At 49.0% G+C, this 13,164-nt stretch overlaps 1 protein-coding gene across 4 annotated transcripts in view; it reads left to right on the forward strand.

Annotated features, from left to right (window-relative positions):
• The window catches only part of EDA (ectodysplasin A), a 77,941-nt gene that overhangs the window by 43,526 nt on the left and 21,251 nt on the right, over positions 1-13,164 (forward strand). For all 4 annotated transcript variants that reach the window (XM_080366325.1, XM_080366326.1, XM_080366327.1 and 1 more), the window contains exon 2: positions 5,401-5,506. In XM_080366325.1, the coding sequence (XP_080222451.1) occupies positions 5,401-5,506 (106 nt within the window). The remainder of the gene's footprint in view (positions 1-5,400; positions 5,507-13,164) is intronic.

Here is a 13,164-nt window from a genome sequence, read left to right on the forward strand (position 1 = left end):
TTGCAGGGGGATGCAATTAAATATGCAGACCGTAACAGTTATTTCAGCATCCCAGCATAGTTTTCCTTATTGCATGTGGTTTGTACATCCAGCCGTAACACTGTGGCACATTTGGGTTTCACAGCTTGAAGGAAGCTTCCTATATTATGGTACCTTAATATTATTTTTTAAAAAATGTATATGTATAAACACACACACCTCTCTTTATTCTTACTTCTGTAGAGCGTGCTACATCCGTCCTTACAAGCCAGATGAGTTTCGGGGTGACTGCAGGCTGCGTTGTTTTGGGGGTTCCCACTGTGCTCCCTCAACATCCCAGCACGACTTTGTTCTGCATTTCCAGAGTGGTTTCTGCCTGTGGCTGTAGAGAAAATCAGTGCTTTTGCATGCATGCCTTTGTTTTTCTTTATTTTGCTGAGAGTACCCAAGGTAGAGCTGTTTCATTCTGGGGAGGCATGCCTTTACTATTGTTTCCCAGGTTATTTTGAGGTACCGCTTCCCCTGGGATTTTGCCTCTCTTGGCTGTGTGACCTTTTTGCATCCTATGGTGATTTGCTTGATTAAGAGTGTGGAGTTTAATGGGTTTACATGGTGTTTCTAAAATTAAGGTAATCTGAGGGCTTTAGATTGGGGGAGGAGGGAATGGTGATTGTTCCAGACTTTTCTGTTGCTGTTGTGTAGCTGTACAGAGAAAAATGAGACTGCTTTTTAAAAGGGGAGCAGGTATGTGCTTGCTGGGCTCCTCAAAAATACTCTCACTCTGCACATGTAGTGGCGGGGAGAATCAGTTCTCCCTGACTTTGAGGATGAGGAGTTTCAGTGAACCAGGGCAATGATTTCTGCCAGACCTCCACGGGAGGGATGGGTGCCACAGCCGGGGCGCTCCAGCCAAGCCCTGCCCTGCCCCAGCTGCCGTACTGGTGCAGGGTGTGTGGCCAGCTGTGTCTGCCCGGCACTGCACAGCATCAGCATCCCCTGGGCTGGGGCCACCCAGCTTCCCGGTGCGCCCCGCCAGCTCCGGCATCTCATCTCCCAGACCTGGCAAAGCTCCAGGTCTTGCATATCCAAACGACGAGCCGCAACGAGGGGGGCAAGCATGGGGCACCCAAGCTCAGCGAGCCAGAGCTCCTTCGAGCCCTGCGAGCATGTTTGCTCCATGTTTTCCTAAAACGATGCAACTGATACTTGTGCAAAACGTTTCTGGGTGTTTTGAAAATGCTGGGAAGCACTCAGCCATGGGAATGGCCGCAGCAGATGGACTGAGACTCCTGCCCAGCCCACTGCTTTGTCCCCCACGCAGGCAGGGAGCCCGCAGAAGCCGTCCTCACTGCTCAGTGTGTTTCCCGGGAATGTGAAGTGTTGCTTTCAGCCACCTCTGTGTCGGAATGCTGCGCTCGTGTCCAGCCAGCAGCACTTCACTGAAGGTTATTTCTCCTTTTGCATCTGTCTGTGTGGCTGCATCATACTTTTCTGGATGGGTGGCGAACATCTGCTCATTCCTCTCTTCAAATCCTCTCCCTTGTTGCAGCCACACCACATAACAGGGAGTAGATGAATTTCGTTTGAGCCACAACATGCACCCTTACGTCCAGACCCAAAGCTGCAGGGTCCAAGAGCTGTGAGTGAATACATTAATCGTATCTCAGGGGGCGGTGAGTGGAAAAATCATCGCTTGCTCTTCCGACCGGCACAGCTGTGCCAGCCACGTCCCCAGCCAGACAGCACGGCCCTTCACAGGCTGACCCAGCGGCCGAGCATCCCCCGACCTCCTGCAGCTGCAGCCCCTGGAACAACGGCCCCTTTGAGTCATCGGGGAGAAATGTCACCTTCATCAGCGCGGGAGCTGGCAGCTGAGCAGGGCATTCCTGGGGCTGCACCCCAGCAGGCAGCGTGGCCATCCCTCGCCCTGCCACTGAGCTCCCCAGTGCTCCCAGCAGCTCCCACCACCTGGGGATGGACCTCTCAGAATAAATGGCTAAATGCTGGTAAAAGTGCAATGGCAGTAGTCCCTGGGACAAGCTCCTCTCTCTTTGCTCGCACCAGTTGTGTCCAGACCAGACTGAGTGGGGAGTTTCAGGCTCGGTTTCGGGGGGTTGATCTCGAAGCAGTGTGTGCTTGTAGCTGGCCTGGTCACAACAAGCTGTCATCGTTGCGTTTTTTCTAATTAAAAGTTGTGTTTGGGTCATTCACCCTCACCGGCATTTCTCTTTCTGACTTGGTCTTATTAGGAAGACACAGTTTAATAGGTAGGTTGCTTCTAGCCCATGTTTAGTGTTTCGCTGAGTAATCAGTGTGATGTAAGAATAAAACGTGGGTGAGAACAGGGTAGCAGAGCTGAGGTTCTTCCACTGGGACAAGAGGAGGCTCCAGGGACACCTTCTTGCCCAGTGGCAGCGCTGCAGAGGTGGCTTCTGGAAGGGTCTCTGGCTCCGGAGGGATGCAGCGGAGCCTGGAGGGGCTCAGGAGGAGCCCGGTGAAGGGGACAGGGCAGGGGAAAGGGTTTGGTCCTGATTTCGATGCTTTCCAGCATTGGTTTTGTGGAAGTGGCAGGGGAGGGCTGGGACCACACCAATGGCTCTTGCTGTATCCATGGTGTGAGGAGGAGAAGGAGGAAGGTCTGGCTGGGTGCAGTGGCTGGGGGATGTGCTTTGGTAGCCATAATTTGAGTTTGGTTTTTATTTGGGTTTGTTTTTTTTTAAACAGAGGTTTCACATTACTATCACTGCTGACCAAAGCAAGCAGAGCCCTTAGTTTTGTGAATAGAGAAGTTATTTTGATTAACTGTCCAGGAAAATAAACACATTGTATCAGTCTTTTGTATTTCCCCTTCTGAGACTAAACTGAAAGGATTTTGTTCAGATCGTGAAAAGTTTTCAGGTCTCTTGAGTAACTTTGATTGTTTCACTGAAAACGATAAAACCCATCAATGAGAGAATCGGGGGTGCCATCCTTTTCAAATCCTTATGGTTTTCCATATGAAACTCCTAATTGTTCCAAGCCCACTAGTAGTTCTGTTTCTTTCCAGTGTGGGTAGGAGGGTGGCATGCGAGGATGAAGCTTACACCTGGCAAGAAAAGAAATCAGTGTATTTATCGGTGTATTTATCACCAATCCGCGTCAGTGCCCAGATGTGGGGAAGGAGGTGGCGTGGGGTGAGCTGAATATTGTGCTGTGGATGCTGTGTTAAAATTGTATTTGCAATAGCAGGGCAAGGCAGCCTGTTTGCTTTGACACAATTAGGGCTGTGCCTTTACAAAATCTGCTCAATATGAGAAATGTTGGGTTTAGCCTTAGTGCTGGGAGCATCCCGTGTGCCACTTGGCCGGAGCCAGGAGGGTTGTTTGGGGTGGGAGGCTGCATCTTACCAGGCTGCTTCCCCAGGGCTCCATTTTCAGTGCTTTTATTTAGTCCTGTTTTGTAAAGCTCAAATAAGAGAGCCAAGTAATAACAGCATTCAAAAGCAGTGCTGATGATTTCATCGAAGTTTTAACCTGAATTATAATGCAGTTTGTCCCTTCAATTAGTTCTACAGTGTTTCAGCTTGATTTAAATAAGGGGTTTAAAAAAAAGCCCAACCCCAAACATTCACTTTTTGCTCATCCTTTGCCCTGCTTTGTTGTGTAGGGGAAGGTACTGGCAGCATCCACAGGAGCATCCTGCTCCTGTGCTCCATGCCTGGGTCAGCGCAGTGGGATGCGGGAGGATAACGAAGATGGGCAGAGGGAGCTTGTTCTCTCCATTTACTAGGACTTGTAAATGGGAGCCTTTGATTCATCTGACACTGCCATTAGTCCTTCCTTAGGTAGGTAGTTGCTGGTTTTTACTTGTCACTGCGTTTTGGGTGTGTTGAAAAATATAACTGCATGCGGAGAGCTGGTCCCAGGCCATCCCGCAGCATTTTCAGGGTCCTTTTGGACATGGCGTCATTGCAATGACAAAACACCCGGAATCGCAGTCAATGCAGACCTGCCTGTGTGCTGGCGAAATTAAACAGTAACAGCTTGGGAGTCTGAGAAACGCTTCGGGGGGTTCCCAAATCCCGCCCGTGAGGCTGCATTGGGGCTTGCTGGAGTAAAGCAAGATGCAAATGTAAAATCCAGCGGTTGCTCCATAGGAGGCAGGAATGGGATGCTCTTGTTCTGGAAGAAGAGTGTGTGTGCATGGGAAATAAGTCGGGAATAGGTGTTGGTGCACAGAGCGGGCTCTGAGGGGTGGGAGAGGGGAGGCAAGAGCCCTGGGGCACGTCCAAAGCAAAGAGACCTTCAGTGATTATTACTTCTGATAGGGGTTCTTTATGGCCTGGAGTTTAACGAGCCACTCTTTCAACTAGCAATTCATGGGAGGAGTTTATTCTGCTTTGCTATTTCAGAGATGCTTTTGACGCCACAGGTTTTGTTCTCAGAACAGTAACGCGCTTGATAACCTTTGGTCATGCTTTTCGGAGCCTCCTGGTTCTTGTCTTAGGCTGGATTTGGCTTGGCTGTGTTATTTATGGCTTCAGTAACTGTGATCGGGTTTCTTCAGCGTAAAGAAAACCCCATCATGGCCAGAGCAGCCCTGGTTGCTGGTGGGTGCGGTAACACACAGAACAAGGTGTTTGGCCCCTAATTAATCTTTCGTGACGTTCCTTATTTTAGGAAGTGGAAATAGCTGGGGAAGATGCCACTGGTGATGAGCTGCTGTGCCCTGGGCTAGCTGGGAGGACTTGTGAAGTTTCTAAACCAAAATTCCTGTTTCTGGGTAGGGATGTTGATTTAATAACTGTCAAAGGGCTTTTAATGCAGCAACTATTTTTTCATTAATAAGAGGTCGCTACATATAATTTTTGCCTCTTGGCAAAAATCATGTTATAAAGATGTACTTGCTCTAGGTTTAAAGTGTTAATTTATGTGGTGTACTGAATTGGATTTAAAGGTCCCTGAAGACCTTTGAATCTCAGTAGCTAATGAGGCTTGCAGAAGAGAGCTTGAGAGAGGAAAAACTTACTGGCAGTGAGTAATACTGGTGAAAGAACTCCAGGATTGAGCAAGTTTTGCAGAGAATAATTAGAAATGATCGCATTGGCATTTGGGTGTTTGATTATTTCCAGCTATAGATCTCCCCTGACACCGCCTCTGTCCTTGCCCCTGCAGCCCCCCGTGCCCTGGAGGGATGCTTCTCCCTGCTAAAACCCTTCAGGCAGAGTTTTCCTAAGTCTTAGACTGCTTCCAGAGGGACACAGCTCCTTGTGTTTTCCCTTGGGATGAGCTGAGCATCCATGAGCTGCCATCTCATGTATCCCTTGGCTCTCCCCCTCCGCTCAGCAGAGCTCTCCCTGATGGAGAGGATTTGGCATCCGATCCCTCCGCTCGGCTAAGCCATCCTTGCCAAAGGTCCTTAAACTTGTCCTTCTTCTTCCAGCTGGCCTTGCTGAACTTCTTTCACCCCGAAGAAAAGCTGCACGTTGGAGAAGAAGGTAGACGTGTCCGTCGAAATAAGAGGAGTAAAGGCAGCGAAGGGCCAGATGGTGAGTCCCACTGTGCTTCTCATTTTCACACACAGAAGCAGAAGACTGACTTTTTTTTTTTCGGGTCGTGGTTATGGCCACGGTACAGAGTTCTGTATGTGGGGGAGGAAAAAAACTGGCACCTGTGGCTTTTGATAGTTTCTGTCTGATTTTGATTGCCTTCCAGATGAGGAATTCCAGTAGTTCTGATTTCTGCAACTGTAGGTCTAGTGATTTTGTGCAAATTAATGCTGCTTAGTAATTTCATCCTTGACTCCTCAGACAGTGAGGCTCTGTGCTCATTTAAGGCTATAATTTGTGCTTGTATACCTGTATTTGTTGTTCTGTACACTTGTCTTTGCTTAAAATCATCAAGTAGCTGTTCATAGTGGAACAAATGGCTGTGAACTTCTGCGTCGCGGAGCGGTAACTGCTCTAATGGGGCTCTGCAGCGCGACGGAGTCCCAGGAGGGTTGAAAGCCCATGTGAAAGGGAGTCAAGGTTGTACAGAGCTTGTATTAAGAGAGCAGAAAGGTACCAAAAAATTCAAAATCATTTATTGGTGATTTGATAAATATGAAAACAAGGATGTGCGATGCAAACCCCAAGGGCGTCGGGGCTTCCTGGGTGACAGCCCTGGACCTCCCTGGCGTGACGGTGCTGCCTGCCCTCCTGGTCTGCAGGGCACCAGCTGCTGCTTCCCTGTGCCATCACCGTCCCCAGCACCCTCCACGTGTCCTGCTTCGTTAGGCTCAGGTGCCAAAGCCCTGCTCTTGTACCTGGTCTCTACATTAGACCTGGTTTAGGCTGGGTTTGGAGGTGGTGTGTGACGGTGTGCCTGCCCTGCGTGAGGCACAGCGGTGGGAAGCTGGGTGCCAGAGGGGCTCACACAAGCGGGGCCACGGCAGCCGAGGGCGCTGCAGGAAGGGACAGGGATGCAGGCAGCCAGGAGCACATCTCTCGAGTGGCTGGTGGCGTGTGACGCTGCGGATGTGGTGCCGGTTCCCAGGGCTCTCCAGGAGCTGTGGTGCCAAGCAGCTGGCTCTTCATGCGGCAAGTGCCCTCTAAAGCCCCTGGACGATGAAGCATGCTTTAAAATGGAAACTGAACCCTGCTAAAATTGCATTTTGTGCTTGAGGTCATGTAATGTCATCTTTTCTGTTCTTCTAAGAACAGCACCAGAGTCCTTAGTTAGAGCATAATTTAGAGTCAATACTGCGACATCTTTGTTGCACCAAAACCACTCTGAAGACTTGCTGAGAACTTAAATAATAAATGCCAAAATAATTAGAACTAACTCAGTTTTCAGACCCTTCCCCCAGCTTGAATCCTCTGCCTGCTTTAGGTATGAGGAATTTGATTTCCAATGCTGTCTTTCCATGATTTTCCAGCCACGCTGAGACATGAGAACTGCCCCCCGTGTCGAGCTCCTGGAAGAGCTCCCGCGCTTCCCTACTGCACAGGTCCATTCCTACACAGAGAGAAGGGGACTGGATGCCAGGGAAAGAGGTAATGGAGCAGTGGTCAGCATCAAGCAGGCTTGATGCCTGCTAAGCCCAAGTCCTGACTGCACTGCAGACCTCCTGGCTGCCGTTAGTCTTCCTCTCCAGTCCCTGGCTCTGTGAGTTTCCCATCTCCCTGAAGCCTTCACAATTTCACAGTGGGAAAGCGTTTCTCTGTGGCTCAGCTCCAAGAAAGAGCTTCGTGAAACTCGCTGGATTGCTCCTCCCCGAAACGCTGACAAGCATGATGCATTTGGTACAGACTCTCTGAGTGATTCCAGCTAAATGTGGTCCATCATCTTTAGAGCTGGTGTCGCTCTGATGCTCAGATGGCTCAGGCAGGATCCAAATCCTTTCACACCAGCTCCTTGAAATCTATTCCAGTGTCTTCGCAAGTCGCTTGTGTAAGTAGCAAGTTTCCACTGTCTGCAGGCAGTGCAAATGGAGCGCTGCAGGCAGATGTTTGTTAGCCTAGGCTGTTAGGCTGCCTAAGTGCTGCCTTTCTGCTGCCAGATGTGCAGAGAATCGCTGCACAGTGAGAAATGGTTGCTGAAGGTCGGTGGGCTAACGAGGGCTTTTCTCGTCATCCTTGTGCCTGGGTGAAAACGTGTCGTACTTTTATAACTTGCATTCCTTTCCCAGATTTTCTTTATGTTCCCTGAATGCATCAGGGCTGAGTCACTCCAGAAGCATAGCACGTTCCCACCCCTTATACACATCTCTTTGTAAATTAGGGGATTTGACTCCGTAGCGCAATGGAGATGGGGACAACTGCCAGAGCAACAGGTCGTTTTCCTGGTGGCGTTAGCCAGGCAGGTTCCATTGGCAAGCAGCTCCTTTGTGTTTGGCCATCGCGGTTTTATTGGGTAGGGCAGCATTTAACAAGTGTAAGCTGTCAGGCTAGGAACTGACCTTGTAACAGCCGTAAAATCAATAAATAAGCAGAATAGCTTTCTTCTGTAACTTGTGCTGCTTGTTTTAGACCTACGTGAAGGTATCTCACTTTTTAGAGAAGGGCAATGAATCATCAAAAAAAATTAAAAATCACATCACAGTACTGATAACACCATTTTCTTTGTGAGTTTTGCAAAGGGAAGGTTGATCAAATCTTTGATCTCCAAAGAGCCTCCAGAAGATAAAAGTGGATGAACTATAAATTCCCAGAAGGAAGATGTGCTTTCCACTTGAGGCCTCACTAATATTTGTCTGGAATTAATTTTTTGAACTTTCAAGTCCTTTCACACATGCAGTGAAAGACCAAAGTGATCCGAGCGTGGAAGCCATGGTCAGAGGGAGGCTGCTCAGTCCCCTTCCACGGCTGTTGGAGTCCTGCTTGTCCTGGTACCAACGATGGCATGGCTTTGATGATTTAGAAATGTCAAAGATAACACAATTCCTTACCTAAAAGGTTTTTTTTTTTTCTTTTAGGAAAATTTGCCTTCAAGGCTTTTGCTGCGAGAAAGGGGATTTTGAGACAGGGCAGGGCAGGTCCCCTGGGGCCAGGGGAGGGTGATGGCCGTGGCTGTGCCCAGAGCGTGGAGCCGCAGGGATAGGACACGGGAGGCCACGAGCAGTGAAGCTGCTCCGGTGCCTCTTTGTTGCTGAAAAACCCCAAGACAAATTGTGTGCAATAGTGCAGAGTTACTGGCTGGGTGCTGTCACTTCCAAACATAACTCCAGTATTTCAAGGGCTCTTCCTTTGAGGACTCCGGCTTCAGTCCTCCTACCCGCTTGTCATGTTTTATGATCGTCTTTGCTTAATTTTTGTTTGTGTCCCTCCACGCACGGTGTCCTGGAACCAATTAAAGAACCCAAGGTCGTGTCCTGGGACGAGGTGCCTGGGCACTCGCTGCCACTCCAGCCTTGCCCTGCCATGGGGGTCGGCCTGCCGTGGGTCACCCTGCTGTGGGTGTCCCCCTGCCGCGGGCACGTGGGGTTGGTGGGAGGCTGGTGCCTGTCCTGGTCCCGAGGAGCACAGATCATCTTGTAAGCCGGCTGCCTGTCCATGCCACCAAACCCAACGTTTGCACAGCTTTAAAAACTGCCGCTGTTTTTTTCTGCATCTCAGGGACCAGGTTTATCCCCCTTACAGCTGCACGTCACAGAGTTCTTTCCACTCTGCATTGCTGGCTCCACCTGCCACTTAACTTGCTTTAGTTCACTAAAACTTGACCCTCTCCCGTGTCTCTTTTTGTATTTTTCTCTTTCTCCCTCCTTCCTTTCTCCCTTGGTGTATTTATGCTGCTGTGGAACCACTGTTGCTCCCAGATTAACAAATCATTCCGGAGCTGGTAATTAGCAACAGTTGTGCTAAAAGGAACCATCAAGAATGTTAAATTAGTCCACTTTTAAATAAACTGTGTATGAAATGTTAGATCTCTATTCCCAGAGCACCAGTAAAAATGCTGCTGGCTCTTTGCTAACAAAGCCAAAATATGGGAGTAGCATGGTTGTAACTACAGAGACAATTCCGTGCTCTTGAGGTTATAAATAATGACAGAGCATTTACAAAGCAGATGTCAATAGAACTCTTTAAAAAACATTGTTTAAAAAAAAAAAAAAAAAACAACAAAAACTAGTTTCTTTTTCTTCTACTTTCATCTCTGTTCCCAGTTAGATCCCTGCCGTGTTGCTTTCCTGGTTTGTTTGGTTTTTGCTTTTTGGTTTGGGCTTTTTTTTCCTTCCTAGATTTTTTCATATTGAGCTTGGTGAGAAACATAAGTGGTTGTTATCCATTCTTTGATTTGGAGCATGGCAGCTGGGAAGAGGCTGAGCAGATGGCTGTCCTTAAGCTGACAACAATTTGGTTCCTACTACTTTGGCAGTCCTTACTGCTGAGGAAAGTCCTTGATGAGAACTCATGGGTCTCAGCACTGCAAATTGCTTTTGTTGAAATGAAAATTAAATTCTGGGAGAGCAGAAGCTCATCTCGATCCCTGCTCCTACCTGGAGCTTCAGAAGTGATGCACCAGCTATGTGGGTCCAGCATGTCACCCTGTTAGTGTTCACTTGGTGGTTTGAGGGTGGGTTTAGGATGGTTTAGCAGGCAGCTGATGCCAGAGCCTTGGCCAAGGGTCCCTCCATCCCCTCAGTGCTGCAGGTGCCGTGTCTCAGCCATACCCCCATCATGACCTGGCAGCACTGATGATGCAATAGGGTTTGTGGGTTTTTTTATATCCAGATCACAATAGCGACTTTTCCTGCTGGCTTCCTCTCCTTTGGAAAGGGCAGGTTCGTCCCTCTGCCTCCAGAACAATCGGTGCCTTTGTGTCGGCCCGTGCAATTCCCCAAAGCCCAGGCATTCCCAGAAACACAGATGTATGAAGGGCGATAGAGCCTTATTGTGCTCCGAAACCATGGTGATGAGCACTCAGTAAATACAGAACATTTCCTGGATACTGGAGCGCAAGAGACGGTCCCAAAAGAAAAGCTCACCACGAAGTGCTTGCACTTACTGATTTCCCCCAGAATTTCTCTGCGATTGCCCCCAAAATGGGAGAAGGGGGAATTAAGATGATGTCTGAACCTTCATGGACAGTCTCCATCCCTTTCCTGTGGCATTGCTGTCAGGACTTGTTATTACTGGGGTACAATTAAGGCTACAGCTCATATACAGATCCCTGCCTCCACATTATACCTGTTGTGCGAATCGGGCAGGTAGCTGTGTGAGGTCTTACACCTCAGGCACCTTTCAGCCATGAAGGTACAGTGATAAATATATAGGTAACTTATTTCAAACCATGGTCTTGTGTCTGTGCTCATTTCTAACCAGTGTTTCCACTGGGATAGATCCAGAGAAGCTTAACAACTGGCTAAAACCCCGGAACGATGTTAAGGTCCTGGTTTCAGCCCCCGTACAGCAGTGGCAGAGCAGTACCGTGTCATTTCTGGAAACAAGTGAAAGCAGAGGGGAGGGTGATGTTAAAAGAGGTCGCCTTGCTCGTGGTATAACTTTTAGGAGAATACATTTTTAGACAGGTGAAACATTTTCAGTATCCTTAGTTCAAACCGCTCTGAATTAATTTTTTTCAATACTGAAATTGCTTTGTGGTCAAATCCACTGCAGTGTGCAGTGACGGACTGTGCTGGAGCTTGTCCTGGGAGACCACGGGCGGCCGCCGGCTCCAGCGGCGCAGTGGGTACCCGGGTGGGACACGGCTTGAAGGAAGCCTCAGGTAGCCCAGGCGCATTGGGAGAGCAGAGGTGTTAACATCTGGGCTTGAGCCAGTGTGCTGTTTCAGCTTAAAGATTTGGGAGCCGCTTTCTGTACCTAGAAACTGTGTGACGCCAAAAGCCCGAGTGGTGATGTTCATTGCTGCAGCATGTGTTCAGGGTGGTATTTTCGTGAAGACGTCCTGCATCAGCCAGCAAGGAGGAACCAGGGTCTGAAAGCTGACGGAGTCCAGAATTCTTCACTGAACTCTGGTACGTTGCTGTCCCAATTGGATGTTAAATGTTAAAAGCAATTAACTTGCTGGGAGAGGTAAAAGCCTAATTGTGTGGTGGCTGTGATGAGGAGTTGTCCCAAGTTACAGGGTTCACAGTGTAATGGTCGCTATGTCCTGATCCATACACAACCACACAACCTATTTTCTTCACCAGCCCCTCCAGCTGTGATCTGGATTGTTGCAAAAGAAACCCTGCTTTGTTATTTTTTGGTATTTATAAAGCCATGATTAGGTGCTGTTGATTTGTTCCATCCAAAGAGCTGCTTTGGTGTGTGCTTGTTCTTCCCTGGTACCTCCCATCTGGTTCGGAGAAGGTGGTGGGGTGACTGCTGGAAGATTTGGGGATGCCGAGGACGTTCAGAAGGCTTGAGAAGGAATTCTCTGGTCAGAATCTCACCTCGGTTGCATTTCCAGATACTCGCACCGATTCCACTTTTCAGGTGGATTTCAGTGTCGTCCTGATGGATTCCCAGTGCGTAGCCTACGGTGTGTGCTTCAGCAGGCTTTGCTGGAACTTGAATTAAACTTCTAAGCTTTTTTTTTCACAGCTGCATGTTAAGCAGGGACCAACATTATTAGAAGTGACTGGTGATTCCGTATGAATTCCACTTCGGAAAACCAGGGCTTTTCATAACGCCTCAGGTCAAATACTGAAGTTCAGGAATCTCAGTTTCTTCTGTTACAAAACATGGCCAGGACTAATGAGAGGAGAACAGATGTTCCAGCCGGGCAGGAATGCGATTGCATCTGAACTGTGGATGCCATGCACTGAGCACTGTAAATGCTGAACTCCGCTGGTAGCTGGTGATTTCTTTCCCACAGTATGAGAGGCTCTATTGTCTGTCTTGCTGAAGTATTTGCAGCTGAGCTTTGATTTCTGTGAATAAACTGGCTCTCTGGCCACATCCACAGAGTATTTTGCAGGCAGACAAAAGTTTGCTTAGCACATGCTCCAAGCCCATCTGGTCACAGACCAGCTCTAGCACAAAAGTTGAGGAACTGGTGCTGAGCTGGATCCCGTACAGCTTCCCAAACGGCCAGGTACGGCGGTCCAGGCTCAGGGTCCTGCTGCAGCCGCCACGGGCTGGCTGCCTTCTGCACATCCTGGGCTCAATAACTCTCTTTTTCTGTCTGTGGGGGCTGGAGCGGGACTGAATAGCCAAACCCAGAGCCGCTGCGCTGGTGGTGGGGATTGTGAAGTTGTCTTCAGCTGTAGCCTGTCTGAGCGCCCATTAAAAACTCGCTGGGTTGTAGCAGACGAGATACATCAGCCATAAGAAAAGCACTTAGCTGAAGCTGCACAAAGCTGAAGAACGCCACTGCTGGAAAACTCTTTAGGGACAAAGCTGTGAATGAGGCACGGCAGTGGCATGTTTTCATTAGGGCTTTGTTGGCCATGACGTATAGCAACATTGTTGGGTTCCTAACCGATCTTGTTAATATGAGCAGGATTTGGTGAAGTCCGTTAATCTGTCTGAGATGCTGTGAGTGGATGAACTCGGGAGGTGGCTGAGCCAGGCAGCGTGTGCTGTGTCCTGGCTGCTGCGGGGACTTGACTTCAGCCCCCAAAGAGTGGTGGGGTCTCCCTTGGGTGTCCTTCAGACCCCTTTTCCCATCCGTACAAATGCAAGTAACGTATATGAACACAGATCTGTCCTTGGCTGTGCATCCCGTGCTATTCCGTGTCATTAAACCGACGGCTTACAGACAGCTGTTCCACACTGCGGAG

This window comes from Falco punctatus (genome assembly GCF_963210335.1).
Source record: "Falco punctatus genome assembly, chromosome: 15".
NCBI classification, from domain to species: domain Eukaryota; kingdom Metazoa; phylum Chordata; class Aves; order Falconiformes; family Falconidae; genus Falco; species Falco punctatus.